The sequence below is a fragment of the Hyla sarda genome, chromosome 8, assembly GCF_029499605.1.
Source record: "Hyla sarda isolate aHylSar1 chromosome 8, aHylSar1.hap1, whole genome shotgun sequence".
Classification (NCBI taxonomy): Eukaryota; Metazoa; Chordata; class Amphibia; order Anura; family Hylidae; genus Hyla; species Hyla sarda.
In genome coordinates, this window is record NC_079196.1 from 60692440 (window position 1) to 60719049 (window position 26610).

Genomic DNA, 26610 nt, shown 5'->3' on the forward strand with positions numbered 1-26610 from the left:
ATCATCTATTTAAAGTACTGCACTGCCGCAGATGCCGTGATCTGTATTGATCACGGCATCTGAGGGGTTAATGACGGACATCCGCGCGATCGCGGATGTCCGCCATTACCGGCAGGTCCCTAGCTGCTGATAGCAGCCAAGACCTGCCGTGCATGACGCGAGCACCGGTCCGGAGCTCGCGGTCATGGCGGAGCGTAATTGTGCGTCATGGCGCGTTAAGTACCATGGCACCATGACGTACACTTACATCTATTGTCGTTAAGGGGTTAAATACATGGGGCAAAAAACTGGTACTAGAATCCACAGCTTTAGGGTATGTTCACATTGAGTAATGTGAACGGAATCTCCGCTTGCAGAATTCCACGAGCGAAGCTTCCATCTGGCGCCCGTCACCATCGATGACTATGCAGTGCTCGCGGAATTCTGCACAAAGAATGAACATGTTCTTTCTTTGCGCCGATCAATTTCAGCAGCAAAATTACCCACCGCTGAAATTCCACAGTGTGATCGGGTCTGGCGGAATACCTCTTCACACTAATGTTAGGAGTTCACACCGCCGAATTACGACATGCAATTCAGCATATGTATTGGTCCATAGATCTGCCCCGTTGTCTGATTTATCAATATTAATTTTTCCATATGACCTTTTGGTTGGTCGGTTTATTTAGTTTAGTTTATATATTTATCTATTTTTATGCTGGGGTTGCTCATTTAATTATATATATATGATAATAAAATAATATATTTTATATATAATTTATTATTTTGTTATTATATATAAATGATATGTTTAATATAATTTTATTATTTATATATATATATATATTTATATATTAATAATATTAATATTATATATTATTATTAGTATTAAAAAAAAATGTCATCATAGAAAATCTACAAAAAAAACATGCTCATTTGGATGTCTGTCTTTTTTTTTTTTTTTTTTTAAATATCAATACAGAGATTGGCTACCCGATACGGCATCGGGCACCTTAATACCCTGCATTCACATGGCATCTATTTCTCTAAATGCATTTGCCATTGGTCTTCGGCATGCAGATTTATCTCACGCTCTTTCTCCGCGGATATAAAATTGCGCTCCGTAATAAGGCATTAGAGTAAAAAACCGCCCGCTAATAAAATGTAAACATGAAAATTGTATTCTTTTTTTTTTTTTCTCTAAATGGGACATTAATATTTGAACATTTACCACTAAAAACCTAATCTGTCCATAACAATTGAGTACACCCATTCACTAGGAAGGGGATGAATGATGGCCGGCAGTGCATTAACAATTTATGAGCTTATTGAGTTGACCTCTTAGGCACATAAATGTCTAATAAAACATAATATTAGTTTCTTCCATACTAGGGGAAAAAAATAAGCTTTTTTATTTTATTTATTTTTTTATTATTTTGCATCCTGATTATCATAATGTGAGTAATATATTAAGCCGTGTTCTGGCCTTAAACCGTGCCCAGGTTTTTAGCAGTGGGCAAAGAGAAGGACAAAGGCATTATTGGTTTATCAAGAATTGTGACTCCTTGGTCCCCTGCCCCCTCCTCCCCATTCTCTCCATGCCCTGTAAGTCCGTCGTACTGTAGAAGGGAGGAAAAAAAAAAAAAATCTTACTGCAGAACTGTTCCAGAACATTAAACCTTATAAAAAAACCGCCATCCCCAGCCACGCAGCAGTTTGAAAATGTTCAATCCATTCAGCGCCAGTTGTATTTAATATTTCTCAGATGAACTCAAGTTCAACCCGGCTCTATAATTTTCGGTTTATTTGCCTTCCGCGTTCACGTTCGATAAAACAGTCACTGCCAGTTCCAGCCGGTTCTGGGTAACTCTTTCGTTGCCGGTCAGGCCTGCAGCATGGCGAGGAGCTTTTGGGCTTTAGACCGTCCTGGAGCTTGAAGGGTGGGGAGCATCATAAGGCTGCGAAAAAGGAAGAGGGGGGGCTGTCTGTCTGCGTGAACTGATTTGCATGGGAGGTGAAATCACACAGCACATACATTTGCCTTGTAATGAATTGTCTTGTATATTATGTGTTTATGGCCGGCTTTCCAGTCTGCATCTGTTAAGCTCGCCTGCCTGCATAAAGCAAAGAGAAGCGGCCACATTATCTCCTGTGCCATAGACAACGTGCCTTGTGCATGCCAGATTCTTGTTCAGTCCTTTTCTAGGTAGTCTAAAAAAAATTCAAAAAATAAATTAAATATATTTTATAAATGTATTTTCCATTGAAACGTAGAGCTTTTACCTTTGTAGGGAAAGTTTTGGCACCTACATCATAAGGCTATGCTCACATGGCAGAAATAGTTTGCTCAAATCGCTTTCTACAAACCTTGCTGCGGAATTTTTGCAGTTTTGTGGAATTTGAGTGGAATGTTGGTGGAAATTTGGCAGAAGTCTGCGAAAATTCCAAGGCCCATTGAGTTTAATGGAATTCTGCCCAGAATTCTGCATAATTTAAAGACGGGTCTTATATTTTTGCAGAATCCGGAAATAGGACAGAGGAATCCCCATTCAATTTAATGTGCGGTAAATTTTGGGGAGTTTCCTAGCAGAATTTTTCTGTCGGAAAACTCTGCACAGAAATTCCACAGTGGGAACATGGCCTAAGGCCATGTTCAAACAGTTTAAAACGTGCAAAATGTCTGCCCTGGGAAACATGCCTTAGGACCGCTCGGAAATGCGCCTTCTCATAGACAGAAATTCCAACGGTTGTTCGCGTATGCTGGAAGTTTGTAGTTTTCAACAGCTGGAGGCACCCTGGTTGGGAAACACTGGTCTATACGTTTCTGCATAATAGGTAATGGGAATTCAATACTAAAAGACTCTGGGTTTAAATACACTGCTCAAAAAAATAAAGGGAATACTTAAACAACACAATGTAACTCCAAGTCAATGACACTTCTGTGAAATCACACTGTCCACTCAGGAAGCAACACTGATTGACAATCAATTTCACATGCTGTTGTGCAAATGGAACAGACAACAGGTGGAAATTATAGGCAATTAGCAAGACAGACACCCCCAATAAAGGAGTGGTTCTGCAGGTGTGACCACAGACTACTTTTCAGTTCCTATGCTTCCTGGCTGATGTTTTGGTCACTTTCGAATGCTGGCGGTGCTTTCACTCTAGTGGAAGCATGAGACTGATACTACAACCCACACAAGTGGCTCAGGTAGTGCAATTCCTCCAAGATGGCACATCAATGTGAGCTGTGGCAAGATGATTTGCTGTGTCTATCACCGTAGTATCCAGAGCATGGAGGTGCTACCAGGAGACAGGCTAGTACATGAGAAGATGTGGAGGAGGCGGCCATAGGAGGGCAACAAACTAGCAGCAGGACTACTACCTCCGCCTTTGTGCAAGGAGGAGCACTTCTGGAGCCCTGCAATGACTGGTTTGGCGGTGGGTTACACCACAGACTGCCCAGGAGTTGGTGGATGCTTTAGTCCAGGTCTGGGAGGACATCCTTCAGGAGACCATCCGCCACCTCATCAGGAGCATGCCCAGGTGTTGTAGGGAGGTCATATGGGCACATGGAGGCCGCACACACACACTACTGGTCCTCATTTTGACTTGTTTTAACCTGTATGGGACGGAGGGCGTACCTGTATGCCCTCCGCCCACTACCTTTCTATAACACGGCGTGGGCGTCAAAGTGGGTCGGGCCCAGCCTCTAACAACAGCCGGGACCCGTGGCTAATAGCATGCGGCACTGATCATGGTGCTGCGCGCTATTAACCCTTTAACACGGCGTTCAAAGTTGAACGCCGTGTCTAAAATGAAAGTATACTGCTACCGGCTAGCTCAGTGGGCTGTTCAGGATCGCCGCGGCGAAATCGCAGCATCCCCAACAGCTGTAGGACAGCAGGAGGGTCCCCTACCTTCCTCCTCGCTGTCCGATCGCCGAATGACTGTTCAGTGCCTGAGATCCAGGCATGAGCAGTCAAGCGACAGAATAATTGATCAATGGTTTCCTATGAGAAACCATTGATCAATGTAAAAGATCAGTGTGTGCAGTGTTATAGCCCCCTATGGGAGCTATAACATTGCAAACAAAAGTGAATAAAGATCATTTAACCCCTTCCCTAATAAAAGTTTTAATCACCCCCCTTTTCCCATTAAAAAAAAAAAAAGTTAATAAAAATAAACATATGTGATATCGGAAATGTCCAAATTATAAAAATATATCGTTAATTAAACTGCGTGGTCAATGGCGTACGTGCAAAAAAATTCCAGTGTCCAAAATAGGGTATTTTAGGTCACTTTTTATATCATGAAAAAATTAATAAAAAGCCATCAATAAGTCCTATCAATACAAAAATGGTACTGCTAAAAACTTCCGATCGCGGCGAAAAAAAATTAGCCCTCATACCGCCCCATACATGGAAAAATAAAAAATTTATAGGGGTCAGAAATATGAGTGTTTCCCAACCAGCTGTCCAGGCATGCTGGGAGTTATAGTTTTGCAACAGCTGGAGGCACCCTGGTTGGGAAACACTTACTGGTCTAAAATCTGAACTGATGTAGTTGTCCTTTGTCTATCTCTTATTTTCCCATTTCTGACACCAAAGTACATGGGTGAATAAATGCCCCCCCTTACTTGTTAAAGAGCTGTCTGAATTTGTGCCTTATTGTGGCAAGTATCAGTAAAAATCAGCCCAGCAGATAGCGGGACATTCAGCAGACAGCTGGTGCCAGCAAAATATGCCAACAGTCGGACCGCTCGAAAATGCGCAATCTCCATAGACATCAATGCATTTCCGAGCAGATTCAGCAGAAAGGTTTGACATGGCAGTTATTTCGGCGGAGCCTTGATTTGGAATTTTTGCGGAAGATGTTTCCGCCATGGAAATTCTGCAGTGTGCACAGTGCAGCAGAATCCCATTGAAAACAATGGGAGGCTGCTGCAACAGAATTTCCGATCTGAGTTTTTCAGGCAAAATAACCTAACTGTCTGGCTTATGAAGATTCATATAAACAGATCCCTACAAATGTCATTGTACAAGGATTTGTAATTTCTTCGGTTTAGGTTAATAGTTGCATTTCTCGTAAAAGTGATAAATCTGGAGCATTCATAGAGCTTCATGTTATGCCGTTCCTATGTCTCTTGGAAATGTATGAATAAATGGAAACTTAGTGATTAGATTCTCATCGTCTGTGGGGTGCGCCTACATACTCCGGCACTGTCCAATCGTTGCTGAATGGGCAGGGACACACTGTAAGGAGGAATTGTAGTGCCCAGTTTTTACATTTTCAGAAGAAGTAACATAGGAGTGCTCTAGAAATGTTTTATGTGGAAGGCAAACAGGAGAGCTAAAAGGTTGTATTTGAAAAAGTTGTCTCATTGTTACAGCAGCCGCATTCTGAAAGGTGTCCCCGCCAGTTCATTGGTGTGGGTGCCTTTACACCAGTGTTTCCCAACCAGGGTGCCTCCAGCTGTTGCAAAACTAAAACTCCCAGCATGCCCGGACAGCCTTTGGCTGTCCGGGCATTGCTGGGAGTTGAAGTTTTGCAACAGCTGGAGGCACCCCGGTTGGGAAACAGTGCTTTACACGCATCCCCAGCAAAGAAGTAGCCAGACAGACAGATGTAGTATTACATGGCTGCCATTAAGAGGTAATACAACAGTGTTTTCCAACCAGCATGCCTTCAGCTGTTGCAAAACTACAACCCCCTAGCATGCCTGGACAGCCAAAGGCTTTCTGGGCATGCTGGGAGTGGTTTTGCAACAGCTGGATGTACTCTGGTTGGGAAACGCTGTACTGCAAGGATGGCCCAAGTTCACCAGCAAGGTAGCTACTCCAATAATTTTTTTTTAATAGGGGTTTTCCAATTTTATATCCGAACAGACATTTTTAAAAATGCTTTAGTTGGATTTTATCTTTTTTAATAAATTTGAGAAGCCCCTTTTCAGCTCTCTGTTCTCTTCCCCTCCCCCCCCCCCCCCAAAAAAAAATATATCTCTGGTTCAATGTTTCATTAAACTGACCCTTTAAAGCTGCTTAAAGCCTGAGTGGAACACAATATCTCAATATCTTAGGTAATATAGAGGCATCACGCCAAATATAGCACTGGTTTAATAATTGTGGTATTATATAGACTGCGGTTAAACCTGCAGCTTTAAAGAGTACCTTTCATAACAAACAAAAAAATGTTTATATGTTATAGCTGATTGTATATTGAACAACTTTCTAATAGGATTTTATTTAAAAAAAAAAAAATGCTTCCTTTTAGGTGTATTTTTATTTTGAAGCTTTTGAATTGATTTCAGACTCATGCCAGCCTGGCAGTGAGTCTGAAATCGCAGATTGCTGGCTGAGCACATGACGAGCTTAGCGCAGCTCCCGGCCTGTCAGTCAGACAGGCGAGAGCGCATACCCCTCAGGGTTCTGTACACTGATGACAAGCAGGGCTCTGTGCACTGAGGACAAGCAGGGCTCTGTACACTGATGACAAGCAGGGCTCTGTGCACTGAGGACAAGCAGGGCTCTGTGCACTGAGGACAAGCGGGGCTCTGTACAGTGAGGACAAGCGGGGCTCTGTACAGTGAGGACAAGCGGGGCTCTGTACAGTGAGGACAAGCGGGGCTCTGTGCACTGAGGACAAGCGGGGCTCTGTGCACTGAGGACAAGCGGGGCTCTGTGCACTGAGGACAAGCGGGGCTCTGTGCACTGAGGACAAGCGGGGCTCTGTGCACTGGGGACAAGCGGGGCTCTGTGCACTGGGGACAAGCGGGGCTCTGTGCACTGGGGACAAGCGGGGCTCTGTGCACTGAGGACAAGCGGGGCTCTGTGCACTGAGGACAAGCGGGGCTCTGTGCACTGAGGACAAGCGGGGCTCTGTGCACTGAGGACAAGCGGGGCTCTGTGCACTGAGGACAAGCGGGGCTCTGCAAAGCGGGCTCACTCGCAGCCCAAAAAAATTACAGTAAGTGAAAGCTAATGTTCACATGGGAATATAAGTTTGTACATTAGTGTTTGACAAATAGGGTGCCTCCAGCTGCTAGTAGTAGTTTTGCAACAGCTGGAGGCACCATGGTTGTGAAACATACACACAGACACACACACACACACACACACACATATATATACGAGAAAGAAGGGCAGAAGTGAGCCCAGCCAGGCTTCAGATGACTGTGTGCCTGTTGGACCACTCCCCCTTCCTCCCTCGCACACAGAAGGACTGAGCAGCCATAGTGAGGAGGAAAAGGGTATTTATTATCATTTTTAAGTAGAAATAAGGGCAGGGATAGTGTTAGTTAGTGTCAGGGACAGATAAGGGGGGGGGGATTGGGGACAGTATAGTTGATGACAGGTACTCTTTAATAATACGTCTCAAGGTTCACTTATACATCATGGTTTATATACTAACTTTGTTTTCATTGTTGTGTTCTTATCCCTTAGAATTTTAGTTTTTTTATTATTTTCATTTTAAGATCTTGGGTGTGATTGTTCAGTGGGGCACTAAGCAGATCAAGCCATTTTATAATGACTTTCTCTACAGATTCTTAACCAGTCTTTTTGATTAAAAAATATGAGGGCTTAAGACTGGCCTTATTAGTAGCAGGTAAAAATTGGTGTTTTTTCTAAACATATTGTAGGTTTTTTTCAATTACATAATACTTCACTATAGACCAGTGTTTCCCAACCAGGGTGCTTCCAGCTGTTGCAAAACTATGACTACCCGCCAAAGGCTGTTGGCATGCTGGGAGTTGTAGTTTTGCAACAGATGGAGGCACCCTGGTTGGGAAGCACTGCTATAGACTATATATATATATATATATATATATATATATATATATATAAAATATACACAGACACACACGTAAATATTATATGTTTATTGACCTTTTGGTCATATATAGAGAAATGCAGATTTACAATTGCTCTGATATTTGCTTTGGAGACGCACGGTTTTTCATGCTATGTTAGGCCGTGTTCACATCTACATTTTGAATTATGTTGCAAAAATGAAAACAAAATTCAAGCTGTGATGAATCTGTCACATGACAGACCAGCAATGCACATTGGACGCCATAGACTTATAATGGTGTTCATTGGGTTCTACCAAAGTGTGCGCTTTTTGTCAGAAAAAAAAAAAAAGCTTCATGCTGTGAAATGTGACTGAATGTACCATGAAGGCGACAGTCGGCCACAACACATTTACTAACCTAGCACAGACATAGCCCTGACGACACTTGGACACATTTTCACCTTTGAACACAGTTTTCCAGCTCAATACAAGAAGTTGAGTAATATCCTTAATACATCACATAACTCCTCTTGCACTGATCTTACCTCATGTATTTCACTCCTCCACATCAGCTATATTTCTTCTTCAGCCGCTCTAGATGCCTGGCTTGTTTAGTGGAAGTACATGCACTCTAGTAAGGCTCTGTTCACATCTGTATTAGAGGGTCCTCAGGAACACCAGAGGAAGATTCCATAAAAAAGGGCAAATAAACTGGCACAGTGTGCAGCACCTTGCTGGCCCTTGTTCCTTGCAGCTCCCGTTTGGCTCCATCTGGTCCCACGATCTTCTGTCTTCTTCCTGCTTCTGAGACAAGCACTGGGAGAGGACCTGCCCATTCAGCCAATCACTGGCCAAGACAGGACACCTCTGTGGCGCTCATTTTGGAGAAGTCAGAAGATCAGAAGTCCGGATGGAGTTATACGAGAGCAGTGGGGGATCAGGGCTAGGTAAGTAGAGGTGTTTAACTTTTCCTATTCCCAGCAAGATACAAATATTAGCAAAATGCTGGACCACCCTAGAAGTCAGAGCTGTAGGGGGAGGTTTGTTTCACCTGGTGTCTGTGGACTGTCCGGCTGGAAATTTTCCAGGACATTCTGCCGTAGCCTAAATCACAGCCTTAAAATCAGGATCAGTATTGTCAATTCTAGCAAAGTTTTTGAGAATTATCCACGCGGAATTCTGAATGAATTTATTGCCCATTTAACTTTAATGGGATTCACACAGCAGAATTTCCGCATGTGGAAATTCTGTTTTCTGCTGAAATGGGATTCCGCTGCGCAATCCCATTGAGTCCCATTGATTTTCTGCCGAATTCCTGCAGAATGCATGTACATCCCGTGCGGAATCCGCACAAACTATCACTGTTTAGTTTAATAACATCTATCGTATTTTCCACAGTCGCCCACAGACCCCCACAGTCGGGAGCACTACTGCTCCCATCATGGAACTGACTTGTTTCCATGATGGGTGTAGTAGTTCCCCAGGCTGCGGGTGGCTGGGGATACTACTGTAGCCCTGGTACTTCTACTCCCATCATGGAACTGGGTATGTTCCATGTTGGGGGTAGTAGTACAGGGCTGAGGTATTGATCGCATCGGGTCTCAGTTCCCGTGTTATTAACCTGGGGAGCGGGCAGCGACGTATATTTCACTTTCATAAATTCAAATACCCCGCCGGGAGCCCTGAATGGACTGCAACAAGTGGCCATTGAGGGCTCCCAGCGGGGTTTTCAAAATTATACAGTGCAGATCCTTGTTTTTCATAGAGCCGTCTGGCCGGGGATTGCAACGCAATGCCGCCCGCTTCCCCAGCAGGAGCCGTCTCTCCTACTACATTCAGCTCCCATCATGGAACAGACTCGGTTCCATGATGGGAGTAGTAGTACCAGCACTGCAGTAGTCTCCCCAACCGCCTGCAGACTTCAACACCTGGGGGAACTACTAATACTATCATGGAAAAGAGTCTGTTCCATTACCATCACTGCAGAAGTCTGTGGTGGCTGTGGAGTAATGTGATGTAGAATCATGCAGAATAAATTCGAAATTTGTGCGATTTTTTTTCTTTCCCCGCACTGATTCAGCAGCAATTCCGTACGTGTTTAAAATCTGCAAAATTCTGCACTGAATCAATGTGAAATGATGCAGATAGGCGCAATTACCATTGTGTGAAAGTGGCCTTAGGGTATGTTCACACTGCAGATTTTTTTTTTAACAGAATCTCCGCTTGCAGAATTTTGCGTGCGGAGATCTCATCTGGCGGAGGCGGTAGAACCATGCTGCCCTGTGCCGTCACCATTGATGGCAATACAGGGCTCACGGACTTCTGCACAAAGAACGAACCTGTTCGTTCTTTGCACGGATCAATTTTAGCGGCGGAATTGTCTGCCGCTGAAAATCCTCAGTGTGAACGGGTGTTGCGGAAGACCCATTCACACGGATGTTAATGTTCACTGCGCGTAATTCCACAGTGTGAACGTACCCTTATTGGGAATCACTGGGATAGAGTATTGGAGCAGACTATCTTTTTTTTTTTCTGCCGGTCAGGCGCAACAGAAATCAAACAAAGAGTTCTTGCTTAAATTTCCTAAATTACACTATAAAAGCTGTCTTACGGTAGATAATAATTACATAGCATTATAGAGGCAGAACAGTGTGGGAACACCTTAGATGACACTGGGGTATTACATAGACTGTTATATAGAGTGCTGGATGATGGGACAGGACATGTACATCACAACCTGTATACCTATTAAGGCAGAGAGGAAGCCTATCGAGAGCTATTATATAGGTGGAGTCCCGTCATCTAGTCTCCTTACAATGACACAGGCAGCCTGCCCTCAACCACGTGGTGTGGCCACCATTTGTCTGGCTCGCTAGGGCAGTCTGCACCAGTTCTGCTTCCACCTGATGATCTGTGACTGTGACCATTTTATTTTCAGCCGAGAGTCCTCTAACTAGATGTGTCATTTCTTATATACATATGTTCTGTAATATCTTGATAAAGTTCTTTAAATTCTAATATTGTCCTCATCTGATCTTGTAGCCTAATTCCTGCGGCCAATAGTAGCAGCCGCCAATGGAACAGAATGTGGGAAGTGTGTGTTCAAGATACAGGTTGTCATAGTGTAATGTACCTTCTACTGTTTAATCCAGTGTTTCCCAACCAGGGTTCCTCCAGCTGTTTCAAAACTACAACTTTTTTTTTTATACTCAACCCCCCCCCCCCCCCCCCCCCCCCAAAAAAAAAAAATTATTATTAGTATTTTTATTAAATTTTTTTTAACCAGTGGATCCTATTAAGCTTAATGGTAAACACGCCCCACACATAAGAAATATATGGCTGCAACATTTACGGCTATAAAAGTTACCTGTTGTCCGTTTTCAGCCCTTTACGCGCTAAAATATTGGGCCATATTTTGGCACGTTATTTTAAATTTGGAATAATCAGTTTTTGTGGTTTCTGGCAGAGATTTATCCAAACCTGTCAAGAGGAAAAGTTGCTGAATTGACCATAGCAACCAATCGGATCGCTTCTTTCATGAAAGATCTTTTCCTCTGCACGGGTTTTGATAAATCTCCCCCTCTGTGTATCAGTGAGCACTAATAATACACAGTACAGGTGAAACTCGAAAAATTAGAATATCGTGCAAAAGTTCATTTATTTCAGTAATGCAACTCGTCTGCGGAAGGAAGCATGAAGTGCTCCAAAATCTCCTGGTAGACGGATGCGTTGATTCTGTACTTAAAGGGGTTATCCAGGAAAAAACTTTTTTTTTTTTTATACATATATATATATATATATATATATATATATATATATATATCTCTATATATCTATCTCTATATATACATATATATATATATATCAACTGGCTCCAGAAAGTTAAACAGATTTGTAAATTACTTCTATTAAAAAATCTTAATCCTTTCAGTACTTATGAGCTGATGAAGTTGAGTTGTTCTTTACTGTCTAAGTGCTCTCTGATGACACGTGTCTCGGGAAACGCCCAGTTTAGAAGCAAATCTCCATAGCAAACCTCTTCTGCTCTGTGCTGTTCCCGAGACAAGCAGAGATGTCAGCAGAGAGCACTGTTGCCAGACACAAAACAACAACTCAACTTCAGCAGCAGATAATTATTGAAAGGATTAAGATTTTTTTTAATAGAAGTCATTTACAAATCTGTTTAACTTTCTGGAGCCAGTTGATAGATATATAGATTACACACATATATATATATATATATATATATATATATATATATATATATAAAAAAAGTTTTTCCCTGGAATACCCCTTTAATGAAGCACAGTGGACCGACACAGCAGATGACATGGCTCCCCAAATCATATCATATATTGGGGATTTGGGGTTTTCACAATTATGACAAATCACGGCTTGAACTATTTTGCTTTGCATGTAATGAGTCTCATATATTAGTTTCATCTTTTTAAGTTGCATTACTGAAAGAAATGAACTTTTGCCCGATACTCAATTTTTTGAAGTTTCACCTGCATATGCCATTCAGGAATTAGACCGAGCAGCAGATTTGTGTTTAATGCCCAAGTGACGTCCTAGTATAAAAATAGAACACTGGATCCCTTTGAGTCATGTACGACTTTGGTCTCCAAACTAAAGACCTCCAGATTTAGAAAAAAACTGCAACTCCCAGCATGCCCGGGCAGTTTGGAGACCGCTGTACAGCCTCTCCTTCTAAAAGGGTTTTTTGGGATCCTTTCATTGATGGCCTAGCCTTAAGATAGGGCATCGGTATCTGATCAGTGGGGGTCTGATAGTCATCACCCCACTGATCAGCAGTTTGTCAGAGCCGCAGCGCCTGCTTATACAGTGTTTACTAGGCAGTAAAAAAAAAAAAAAGTCCCATAAAATCCCTGTAACAGGGTGTAACAAAATATCCTACTCAGAAACTACCCAGGGTGTATAGTACCTAATTTTATGTTACATCTGGGATATGTAATTTACACGTATGTAATGTCTGGGATATGTAATGTACACGTATGTAATGTCTGGGGTATATAATGTACACGTATGTAATGTCTGGGGTATGTAATGTCTGGGATATGTAATGTACACGTATGTAATGTCTGGGATATGTAATGTACATGTATGTAATGTACACGTATGTAATGTCTGGGATATGTAATGTACACGTATGTAATGTCTGGGATATGTAATGTACATGTATGTAATGTACATGTATGTAATGTCTGGGATATGTAATTTACACGTATATAATGACTGCTATATCTAATGTACACATATGTAATGTCTGGGGTATGTAATGTACACGTATGTAATGTCTGGGATATGTAATGTACACGTATGTAATGTCTGGAATATGTAATGTACACGTATGTAATGTCTGGGATATGTAATGTACACGTATGTAATGTCTGGGATATGTAATGTACACGTATATAATGTCTGGGATATGTAATGTACACGTATATAATGTCTGGGATATGTAATGTACACATATATAATGTCTGGGATATGTAATGTCTGGGATATGTAATGTCTGGGATATGTAATGTACACGTATATAATGTCTGGGATATGTAATGTACACGTATATAATGTCTGGGATATGTAATGTACACGTATATAATGTCTGGGATATGTAATGTACACGTATGTAATGTCTGGGGTATGTAATGTACACGTATATTATTTCTGGGGTATGTAATGTACACGTATGTAATGTCTGGGATATGTAATGTACACATATGTAATGTCTGGGATATGTAATGTACACGTATGTAATGTCTGGGATATGTAATGTACACGTATATAATGTCTGGGATATGTAATGTACACGTATATAATGTCTGGGATATGTAATGTACACGTTTATAATGTCTGGGATATGTAATGTACACGTATATAATGTCTGGGATATGTAATGTACACGTATGTAATGTACATGTATGTAATGTCTGGGATATGTAATGTACACGTATGTAATGTCTGGGATATGTAATGTACACGTTTATAATGTCTGGGATATGTAATGTACACGTATATAATGTCTGGGATATGTAATGTACACGTATGTAATGTACATGTATGTAATGTCTGGGATATGTAATGTACACGTATGTAATGTCTGGGATATGTAATGTACACGTATGTAATGTCTGGGATATGTAATGTACACGTATGTAATGTCTGGGATATGTAATGTACACGTATGTAATGTACACGTATGTAATGTCTGGGATATGTAATGTACACGTATGTAATGTCTGGGATAATTCCAGATATCGCAGGATCCTTTAGTTTATCTCAGTAGATGAAGTGTCCTGTGCACTAGGTCCAACTCCAGTTCCCAAAGCAGACAATTGGTGGCGCTAGTGACACAATTCAGACATTGTAGGTTACAGAACTCTGGCTTGAAACAGAGGGATGTGCGCGCTGAACTGAGGGCCAAGTTATCATTGTTAGAGGAATGTTCACACTGAGGAAGTTCCACTAATTTCCTTAGTGGATCTGCGCTATTCGAAATTGGCGCTCAGAAAGCCTCAGAAAACAGTCCCATCGATTGATGAATTCTGCCTTAAAGGCGTACTCTGGTAGAAAACAATTTTTTAAAATTTATTTATTTATTTATTTTTTTATCAAATGGCGCCAGAAAGTGCCAAAGGTGTAGTCCAGTGGTGAAAAATGGATCCCCTATCCTAAGGATAGGGTATAAGTTTCAGATCACGGGGGGTCCAACTGCTGGGGCGATCTCTCTGTACGGGACCCCGGCTCGCTGGCCAGAGCGCACGTGTTGATCCCCGCACGAAGCGGCGGCTGACACGCCCCCTCAATACATCGCTATGGCAGTGCCAAAGATTGCCAAAGGCAGCGCTCTGACTCTGCCATAGAGTTGCATTGTGGGGACGTGTCAGCCGCCACTTTGTGCGGGGATCAACACGCGCGCTCTGGCCAGCGAGCCGGGGTCCCGTACAGAGAGATCGCGGGGGGCCACAGCTGTCGGATAACCCCCCCCCCCCCCCGCAATCTGAAACGTATCCCCTATCCTTAGGATAGGGAACAAGTTTTTCACCACTGGATATCTCCTTTAAACAGATTTGTAAATTACTTCTATTTAAAAATCTTATTAATCCTTCCATTACTTATCAGCTGCTGTATACTACAGAGGAAGTTCTTTTCTTTTTGAATTTCTTTTCCGCCTGACCACAGGGGGATTTGCTCCTGCTCTGGACAGTTCCTTACACGGACATAGGTGTCAGCAGAGAGCACTGTGGTCAGACAGAAAATAAATGCAAAAAGAAAAGACCTTCCTCTGGCGCATACAGCAGCTAATAAGTACTGGAAGGATTAAGATTTTTAAAGTGAAGTGCTACCAACGCACAGCAACACCCACCAGGATGCTCCAACTTGATTGTTTGTGGTCCTGACGCGTGCCAGTGCCGAAACGAGTTGTCCAAAATCTCGTATTACAAAAACTTCCTGTGCTACCGTGGCGTTTTGAGTCCCGTCTTTACCAGCAGAAGCGCTCCACCCATTTCCCCTTTTTTCTTTCCGAGTGCTCTCTGCTGACACCTCTGTCCATTTTAGGAACTGTCCGGAGCAGGAGAGGATTGCTATGGGGATTTGATCCTACGCTGGACAGTTCCTAAAAGGGACAGAGATGTCAGCAGAGAGCACTGTGGTCAGTGAAATCCAAAAAGAAAAGAACTTCCTCTGGAACATGCACCAGCTGATAAATACTGGAAGGATTAAGATTTTTTAATAGAAGTAATTTACAAATCTGTTTAACTTTCTGGCACCAGTTGATTTTTAATATATTTTTTTTCCACCAGAGTACCCCTTTTAGAATGACCAAGTTCATTCTTTAGGCAGAACTCATGTGAACTGAGCGGCAGTCTCCCATTGAAAGCAATGGAAGGATTCTGTAAGTGGAATCCACACTGAATTTACTTGTGAAAATTCTGCTGTATTGTAATAATAGAAATGACTAAGGTAAAGAAGGAGGGAACTGTATTCCTATAATGTATACAGCGAATACATCTCAACATCCTTCTCTGTTCCATACAGTGAAAGACACAACCATAGATAGGGGAGGGTTGTACAATGTGTTTTTATTTATTTATTTATTTATTTTTTTGGGCCCAAGGGGCCATATTTTTGGGTTGAGCTGAAAAAATAAAAATAAATAAACAAATCTACACTGTATTTACACGTTGGCATCTGAAGTAAACAGGACATAACAGGACAATGACATTCATTGTGTCCCATGTTATTCTAGACCAGTGGTCTTCAAACTGTGGACCTCCAGCTGTGGCAAAACGACAATTCCAAGCATGCCCGGGCAGCCACTGGTTGTCTGGGTATGCTGGGAGTTGTAGTTTTGCAACAGCTGAGAACCCTGCATGGTTGCAAATGACACATTCCACCATGTTATCCTAGACTAGTGGTTTCCAAACTGGTTGCCTCCAGATGTTGCAAAACTACAACTCCATGCATCCCCCGACAGCCAATGGCTTTCCAGGCATGCTGGGAGTTGTAGTTTTGCAACAGCAGAGACCCTCCCTATGGCTGTCTGGGCATGCTGGGAGTTGTAGTTTTTCAACAGCGGAGACCCTCCCTCTGTGGTTGCTTATGACACATGTCACAATGTTCTTCTAGATTAGTGTTCTCCAAAACTGTGGTCCTCCAGCTGTTGCAAAACTACAACTCCATGCATCCCCCGACAGCCATTGGCTTTCCAGGCATGCTGGGAGTTGGTTTTGCAACAGCAGAGACCTTCCCTACGGCTGTCTGTGCATGCTGGGAGTTGTAGTTTTGGAACAGCAGAGACCCTCCCTACGGCTGTCTGGGCATGCTGGGAGTTGTAGTTTTGGAACAGCAGAGACCCTCCCTACGGCTGTCTGGGCATGCTGGGAGTTGTAGTTTTGGAACAGCAGAGACCCTCCCTACGGCTGTCTGGGCATGCTGGGAGTTGTAGTTTTTGGACAGCTGAGACCCTCCCTGTGTGGTTGCTTATGACACGTCACCATGTTCTTCTAGATCATTGTTCTCCAAAACTGTGGTCCTCCAGCTGTTGCAAAACTACAACTCTCAGCATGCCCGGACAGCCGTTGGCTGTCCGGGCATGCTGGAAGTTGTAGTTTTGCAACAGCTGGAGGTTCACAGTTTAAAGACCACTGTCCTAGACTAAATACTATTGATAGATGTGGGTCCAGCAGACCTAAAACACAATGTGACTGCTGTATATTGTCACAATAGAGGGCCATTTGTGCGGATGAGTAAAATCCATGTATGAATAAAAATGTTATTTACTTAGTAAATCCTGTGTTGCTTTAATAAACATTTTACCGATCCGCACAATACAAATGGCCTTTATGGCTCCGCGTATAAACAACGCTCGCAGTCCCCAGTAATGGAGAGCATTGTCGTTTGGAGCGGGTGCCTCCTTTTTCTCTGAACCCTCTGTGTAGTGTGATTGAACAATAAGGAGACTGTGGGGTGGGTTCAGCCGAAAAATAATTGTGCAGCCCTGGGAGAATCTGCAATGGAGTAATACTGCCACCTAGTGTCCAGTCACAGAAAGTGTTTATTTTGTTAACCATTGAGACCCTAGTCATTTGCATGTGAAAACTGGGGGGGGGGGGGGGGGGGGGGGGGGGAAGCTGTTGTATGAATGATTATGGCCGACTCCTGTAGAAATGACTGGTAATAAACCCTAAGGCGCAATTATTGCAGTCTGTCTATAAAACGCGTGGAACATGTAATGGGCGTGTGTGATCCAATGGTGTGCGTGCAGCCGGCTGGTGGAGCCCGGGTCATACCGAGGTGCAGTACCTTGTATGACCTTACTCCTCCGCTCGCCATGCCTCTGAGATCTGAGCTCTGGCAGCGTCTCCATTCCTAATAATAGACCTCAAGTGGCAGCAATCAAAGACCTCAGTGTTCTTGCCGGTCACAAGCTGGGGATGCAGCGGTCACGCTTTAGTGTTTTTTTTTTTAAATATCATGTTACTTTTACGTGTGATCTAAAGGAAGGATGTTAGCGCAACGAAAGCAACATGTAAGCGTTATTGCTACATCTCCCACCTTAGGGTGCATTCACACCACGTTTTTGCAATACAGTTCCCGTATCAGGTTTTTGATGAAAAATGGATTCCTCAAAACCAGTTAAAAAAACGTATACGGTTTGAAAAATTATGTCCGGATGAATCTGTTTTTTAAGAAAAGAAGTACCGTATTTTTCGCCTATAGGACGCACCCAATTTTAAAGGTGCAAAATCTAGAAAAAAAAGATTCTGAACCCAACAGTGGTCTTCAACCTGCGGACCTCCAGATGTTGCAAAACTACAACTCCCAGCATGCCAGGACAGCCGTTGGCTGTCCGGGCATGCTGGGATTTGTAGTTTTGCAACATCTGGAGGTCCGCAGGTTGAAGACCACTGGATAGGAGGTAGTACTCACGTGTCCCCGCCGCTCCGGACCCGTCACCGCTGCCCTGGATGTGGCTTCATTGCTGTCGCCGAGTCCCCGACGCTCCGGACGTCTTCTTCCCCGGGATCCACGCTCTCCGTCGCCGTCATCACGTCGCCGCCATCACGTCGCTACGCACGCCGCTCCTATTGGATGACGGGACGGCGTGCGCGACGACGTGATGACGTCGAAGGAGAGCGCCGCCATGCCATGATCCCGGCACGGAGCAGACACAGAGGAGGCAGGTAAGGTCCCTCCCGGTGTCCTGTAAGCTGTTCGGGACGCCGCAATTTCACCGCGGCAGTCACGAACAGCCCGACTGAGCAGCCGGGTTAGTGTTACTTTTGCTTCAGACGCGGCAGTCAGCTTTGATCGCCGCGTCTGAAGTGTTAAGGCGATCGGTGATGTCCTGTATTAGCCGCGGGTCCCGGCCGTTGATGGCCGCAGGGACCGACCCAATAGGTGTCCCCAGTTTTGGGGAAGAAAAAGTGCGTCTTATACGGCGAAAAATATGGTATACGTTTTTAACTTTGCACCCCATTTTGAATAAAGTTTCACTTGTTTGATTGAAATTCCAAGGGAAAAAAACTGTGCAAAGTCAAAATACGTATGGTGAAAACCGGATGGAACATACGGTTCTGTACGGTTCCCATTGACTCCCATGTTAAAAAAAACAAAACGTATACGGTTTAATACAGTTTTTCACCCGGACCATAAACCGTGGTAGACTACAGTTTTGGGTACGGGAAAAAAAACTGACAAAACCGTACAGGATGCAAAACGGACACAACCTGATGCATCGTTTGGTGTACGGTTTTCAATGGCGAGTCAATGCATACGTTTTCCAATACTGTTCCGTGCGGTTTTCACATTGAAAACGTATATGGGAACTGTATTGCAAAAACGTGGTGTGAATGCAGCCTTAGTATGATGGGAGTTATAGTACCCAGCACACCTCAGACCTGCACGCACACATTTTGCATGAAATGACCTATTGTAGCGATAATTACTGGGTGTAAATGGGCCAAGTGGTGGTAAAGCTAATATATATAGAACTAGTATCATACAGTACAAGTATAAAGTGCACAGCTGTGTTCCCATGGTGCATAGCCTTGGATTTCTGCCACGTCTATAACTGTACATTGGGGTGGATTATTGCCACGGATTTGGATGTGGATTAGTTCATTATTATTTATGAGTATTAAATTATTATTATTGTTATTATTATTTATTATTATTATCATCATCATTATTAAATAATAATAAAAATATAAGAACAATAATAATAATGCAAGTATTATAATAATACTAATATAAAATTAATAATAAAAGTAATATTATTGATGCAGATTAGAATTAATAATAATAATAATAATAAGTAATATTACTGTATATAGAGGTGGATTTTTGCCATCGATTTGGATGCGGATAAGAATATTATTATAAATGATAATAATGATAAAATAGTTTTAATAAAATAATAGTAAAAGTAACATAATTATTTTTATTATTATTAACCATGTTATTATTACGAGCATCATTTACTGTGGCTAATTCATGTCCAAGCTATCCGATAGATTTCCTGCTTGGATCATGCAGCACTAGAGGATGCGGTCGTTCACTGTGGCACATATTTCTGTTGAAAACAATGGGACGTGACACGGAATATGTGTTGAAATTCTTCATGTGCACAGAGTCTTAAATATAATTGCGGAGAATAACCTTGGGAATGATATTCCACAGTGTGAGCGATATAGGTAGTCTTCATTATAACCCACCGCCATACGTTTCTTTTTAATCCTTTTAAAGCATAACTCCGATGTTGGTTCGGCGGCAAGTCTATGGGACTTCTGGCAACGTTTCCAGGAGATTTAGACTATGTTCAAATGGTATCATTTTTACAGGAATATCCTGCCAGAATATTTCCATCTTCAGTCATCACCGCTCGGAAGCGCTCCATTTTCATAGATGGGAATGCATTTCCGAGTGGGTTACACCAAAAGAATCGAATTGTCAATTCTTCCTGCGGAGGCCGGAGTTTGGGTTTCTTTGCCAGATGTTTCCGTGCTAAAATTCTGCCATGTGCACAATGCAGCAGAATCCCATTGAAAAAATGGGACTCTGCTGCAACATAATGTTGCAGCAGACTAGGAGCTTAAACGGGTATTCCAGGAAAAAACTTTTTTTTTATTTTTTATGAGTTAAACAGATTTGTAAATTACTTCTATTAAAAAATCTTAATCCTTTCAATAATTATCAGCTGCTGAAGTTGAGTTGTTCTTTTCTGTCTGACCATAGTGCTCTCTGCTGACATCTCTGCTTGTCTCTGGAACTGCACAGAGTAAAAGAGGTTTGCTATAGGGATTTGCTTCTAAACTGGGCGGTTCCCGAGACACGTGTCATCAGAGAGAACTTAGATAGAAAAGAACAACTCAACTTCAGCAGCTCATAAGTACTGAAAGGATTAATATTTTTTAATAGAAGTCATTTACAAATCTGTTTAACTTTCTGGAGCCAGTTGACATATATATAGCTATATAGAAGTTTTTTTCCTGGATAACTCCTTTAAATGCAACTGCATGCCCCAGACTATGCAACAAATTTTGGAGGAGATTTATCAAAACCTGTCAAAAAGAAAAGTTGCTGAGTTTCCCACAGCAACCAATGAGATCACTTCTTTCATTTTTGAAAAGGCCTTTGAAAAATAAAAGAAGCGATCTGTAACTTTTCCTCTGAACAGGTTTTGACAAATTTCCCCCTTTGTCTTTTAAAAGTTAGACAACTTTAAAAATGGTCTCTACAGGCGATAGGTGCGCCAGATTTTCAAGCTATTTGGTAAAAAGCTGGTGCACTGTTAGGCTGGGTCCACACCACGTTTTTGCTATACTGTTCCCGTATCAGGTTTTTGATGAAAAAACGGATTCCTCAAAACCGGACTAAACTGTCTCAAAACGTGTGTACAAATTTTTACCCGTATACGGTTTGAAAAATGATGTTTGGTTGCATCTGTTGTTTAAGAAATAAACTGTATACATTTTTATCTTTTTACTCTATTATGAATAAAGTTTCACTTGTTTGATTGAAGTTCCAAGAAAAAATCTTTCACTGTTCACTGCGCTTGTGCAAAGTCAAAAACCATATGGTGCAAACTGGATGGAACTGTGCACACATACATTGACTCCCATTAGAGATGAGCGAACTTACAGTAAATTTGATTCGTCACGAACTTCTCGGCTCGGCAGTTGATGACTTTTCCTGCGTAAATTAGTTCAGCCTTCAGGTGCTCCGGTGGGCTGGAAAAGGTGGATACATTCCTAGGAAAGAGTCTCCTAGGACTGTATCCACCTTTTCCAGCCCACGGGAGCACCGGAAAGCTGAACTAATTTATGCAGGAAAAGACATCAACTGCCGAGCCGAGAAGTTTGTGACGAATCGAATTTACTGTAAGTTCGCTCTTCTCTAACTCCCATGTTAAAAAAAACCAAAAAACTGTATACGCTTTCAATAAGGTTTTTCACCCGGACCAAAAACCATAGTAGGCTACGGTTTTGGGTTTGGGAAAAAAAACGGACAAAACCGTTCAAGATGCAAAACGGACACAACCTTCGTTTGGCATACAGTTTTCAATAGAGAGTCAATGCATGCGGTTTTCAATACGTATATGGGAACTGTATTGCAAAATCGTGGTGTGAACCCAGCCTTAGTATGTCCTAGTCTAAATTTGACATGGTCTAAGGACTTTGGGGGAGATTAATTAAAACCTGTGCAGGGGGCGAGTGGGGCAGTTGCCCATAGCAACCAATCAAATTGCTTCTTTATATTTATTTATTGCCCCATTATTATTTTTTCCCCCTTGCCTCATATATATATATATATATATATATATATATATATATGTGTATATATATTATTATTATTATTATTATTATTATTATTATTATAATTATTATTATTATTTTTTTTTTTATTTTTTTTCCCCCGGCTTGTAAAATGCTCCTAAAATTTCTTTAGTTTTTCCAAGCATTTTTATTTTCATTTTTTTTTCTAAGTAGCAGCTTTTGTTAATTTTAAACTTTTTGACACATGTTCCTCTGCTAATGGGAAAATGGGCATTTAAAAAAAAAAAAAAATCTCATGCATTTTATTAGTGGCAAATAACTAAAATAAATAAATAAATAAAACAGGAAAAAGTGTATTTAAAAAAAATAAATAAATAAAAAAGCAGTGATGAGCAAAAAATAAATAAGAAAAATTCCATAAGGGTCTTTTCGGGCTCTGCCCTCCATCATTCAGACAATTTGCCATCTAGTTCTAGTTTACAGCTAGAGATGAGCGAACTTACAGTAAATTCGATTCGTCACGAACTTCTCGGCTCGGCGGTTGATGACTTATCCTGCGTAAATTAGTTCAGCCTTCAGGTGCTCTGATGGGCTGGAAAAGGTGGATACAGTCCTAGGAGACTCTTTCCTAATACTGTATCCACCTTTTCCAGCCCACCGGAGCACCTGAAGGCTGAACTAATTTACGCAGGATAAGTCCTCAACCGCCGAGCCGAGAAGTTCGTGACGAATCGAATTTACTGTAAGTTCGCTCATCTCTATTTACAGCTTCCACAGTCATATAAGTGTATAGCAGCCTTTTTGTATTGCAGTGTTTTCCAAACGGTGTGTTTCCAGCTGTTGCAAAACTACAACTCACAGCATGCCCGGACAGCCGTTGGCTGTCCGGGCATGCTGAGAGTTGTAGTTTTTCAGCAGCTGGAGACTCACTGTTTGGAAAACACTGTTGTGTTCCATGATGGTGGTTTTGTTATGTGTATAAAGATGTATTCAGTAGTGGGGTATATCCCATAACTCTTAACGTATTTCCCGTTGCAGTAAAATGATTCAGTGTGTAGGATGCACAGGGGTAGAAGTATTTCCATGGTATGTAATGTTCTTTCATCACAACATGTGCGCAGCATGACATGAATAGGAAACCTGGCCCCAGCTGTCTTAGGAGGGTCCAGAATGCGTTTATACTGCCACCTTGTGTCCACAATTGGCTTATAATGTGTAATATTTGTAGAGACAGCAATAATGAAACTGCCCAACAATTATTATTATCAAACATTTAAAAAAATAAACAAAATATTTTTTATAAATAAAAAAAAAAAAAGTTTGACTACTGATTCCTTGAGCCCTAATTCTTGACATTGAGAATTATGGGAACTTTAAACATGCAAGTAACTTTTTGCTCCTGGTTATTGAGTGTAGCCATCCCATAGAGATCTTCTCCGCCATGTTTGGAATGACATCGGAGGTATGCACAGGTGTAGTATAGGTGCATAGATTTCTATAGGTCTTGTATTAGTGCTCTGTGCAACGCAGAGGTTGTATGAGCTGTAATGTCATCGTGTGGAGAAATCCCAAATGATTTGAAGTGCATAAATAGAATAAAAATAACACAAATAGAATTATTATTATTATTTATTATTATTAATAATAGGAAGAATAAAAATATATAATAAAATAATAGGAAGAATAAAAATATATAATAAAAAAATCATAATAATAAAAATAGTAATGATAAAAATAACCCCAATAGAATTATTATTTAATCATTATTATTATTAATAATAATAGGAAGAATAAAAATATATAATAAAATAATAGGAAGAATAAAAATATATAATAAAAAAATCATAATAAAAATAGTAATGATAAAAATAACACCAATAGAATTATTATTTAATCATTATTATTATTATTATTAATAATAATAGGAAGAATAAAAATATATAATAAAAATAATAATAATAAAAATATATAATAAAAAAATAAATAATAATAATAAAAAAATAATAAATTAATACATTTGCAAGGTCTCTGCCAACACCTACTCCAAAGAGGTTGTCTGAAATGGAGCAGCTGTAAAATAAAACAAACCCAACAAATATTTAACTCTCCATAAATCCAGCGTAGATATTCTGACGAGATTGTGTTAACTTTTCTTCTTCATTTACTTCAATAGAACAGATGGAGGAAAAAGGTGTTTATATATATATATATATATATATATATATATATATATATATATAAAATGTTTTTATTTTTTATTTTTTTTAATCCGTTAAACATTTATACATTTAAGGGGCTTGGAGAATCCCTGTAAAATATAGGGTTTAGTAATTATTATTGTAAAAATAATAATCTCTTTTGGAATGATTAATATTTACTTCTTTATTACTTTAGGCTTCAGCGCTCAGTAAGGAGATGCCAAAATATCACTAAGTACTGGTCCTAATTGCTGAACTGTAATTATTGGACAAAAGAAAGTGTATGAGCTGTGTGTGTCTATAATCCTATAATCTGTATGTAAGTGTGTGTGTGTGTGTGTGTGTGTGTGTGTGTATATATATATATATATATATATATATATATATATATATATATATATAATATAATTGTATATGTATAAGAGAGAATATTACCGTATCGTCTATAATTGCCCGAAAGTTACTTTTCTATTAATATGTCTTATTTTCCTCTATAAGGGCAGGTAATAGTCAATATTATTACTTTATACAAGAAATCATTGATTTAATGTATGTATGTATACAATAGTGTGTATGTATGTAAAAGACCCGTTCCCTCTTTTTCCAGACCAGATTTTGTGTGCTAAATTTTAAGCCCTCCATACATTATCCATAGTGGTAATTTTCTTTGAGAAGACCGCCCCAATAGAAGACTGCTTTTCAATGCGATTCTGGGTATTTATCTAAATAAATATATACAATCCAAGAATAGACAGCGGCAACTCCAATAAATATATATATATATATATATATATATATATATATATATTAATATATTACAGTATAGTGTGTGTGATGTAAAGTTTGACACACGACTATTCCTTTTATTCTTATTAAAACAATGCATATATAGTGGTGCTCATACATTGTCTTATAGATTTCTGTATATTTTCTAAAACAAATTTTTGGTATTGACCTATTTGACTATATTTTTCAATTGGCGCCAACATGTATGAGACCATGAGGGACATTTATCAATGTTTGCTTATATATTCCTTTTTTTAGTACTTTTTCCTTTACTTTTTTTTGCTTATGTGTGACTTATTTATCAACTGGTTTCAGCCTGTTGATAATTTTCTTTCACGTAAGCAATTTTTTATTTTTTATTTTGGTAGTAGCTTTTTCTGCTCCATGTTTGAGCTGGAGTAAATTTAGTCAATTTTTAACCTTGTTTTTTGCGCAGTTGCGACTGCCACAGTTAATAAATACCTGACTACCCGTAGTCCATTTTAAAATTATTACTACGTAGTTAATTTTTGGAAAACTTGCTTTTCTCGCTTTCCAGTCAAAATGTCGCATGAAGAATCGCGTAGTCGCAGGTGCGACATTTGTGCGACATTTTTAGTAAAAAAAAAATGTAACTAAATCGCTTGATAAATGTCTGTCCATGTGTACTTAGCCTGTATGTCATGCGTGTCTTTTTCTCTCATGCAGACAGGAGCTCCTGAAGTGGAATGGTTGGGGTTACAATGATTCCAAATTCACTTTCAACAAGAAGGGCCAAGCTGAATTCACTGGCAAGAGGTAAGGAGCAGTAAAGATCTGTCATTGCTGTAACAGGTGCTGTCGACAATCTGACTACATCAAATGTCAGGCGGAGTTTAGAAATGAACTTTGATGGAATTTTCCATGAGGGAGCAGGGTTCGGATCTTTGTCTCTGTACAGGAGACGCTGCTCTAAGTCTTGCGACTTTAGCATCTTTTGTAGACTAAAGGTAATTGATTGATTGATTTCTTCTGGGACCATTGGTTCTTATATCTGTTCATTATCTGGTCCATTTTGTTTACCAAATGTAGCAATTCGTCAAAAAGTACTGCTACTAATGTATTAAGTGCCATCTTCACTTCCAGCAAAAATTCCCTTTGGAGCCTGTAGATGGTGCCACAGTACAAATAAGCCTTCCTTCCCTGAAACCAACACCTTCAAATGGTTAATCTGTGCAGGCGGGTGTATGCAAATCCATAGTAAGAGTCACCTATGACTCTGGCCAATCGCAGTGTTTGTGTATCTCTAGTGAACACCCACCAATCAATCATTTTAGACAGCCAGAGCCGCCCCCCATTCTGGGATCAGCCAATCCCAAAACACATCACAGTTGGTGCAGCCTTGTGTAAACAGAGCATGAGCCGTACAATAAAACATCTTAAAGGGGCGGGGGGGGGGAGACTATTTTGGTGGAGAGGAATAATGAAAGGAGCTGTCATTCACCACAATAATGTTATAAACTCATTGCATTTATTCTTTTTGGTATTTGCATGATTGTAAAGTATAGGGCTTTAGCTTTTGAATATATTTA

General features: G+C 40.7%; 1 protein-coding gene across 2 annotated transcripts in view; it reads left to right on the top strand.

Moving 5' to 3' along the window:
* Positions 1–26610, top strand: part of AGPS (alkylglycerone phosphate synthase) — a 269903-nt gene that overhangs the window by 45404 nt on the left and 197889 nt on the right. The window contains exons 1-2 of one of the 2 annotated variants that reach the window (XM_056534694.1): positions 24882–24988; positions 25748–25837. Coding sequence is in view for 1 of the 2 variants with exons in the window: in XM_056534693.1 (XP_056390668.1) it covers positions 25748–25837 (90 nt within the window). In the remaining variant the exon portion in view is untranslated. Of the gene's footprint in view, positions 1–24881; positions 24989–25747; positions 25838–26610 lie in introns of those variants that run through there. The other variant, XM_056534693.1, reaches the window with a different exon arrangement.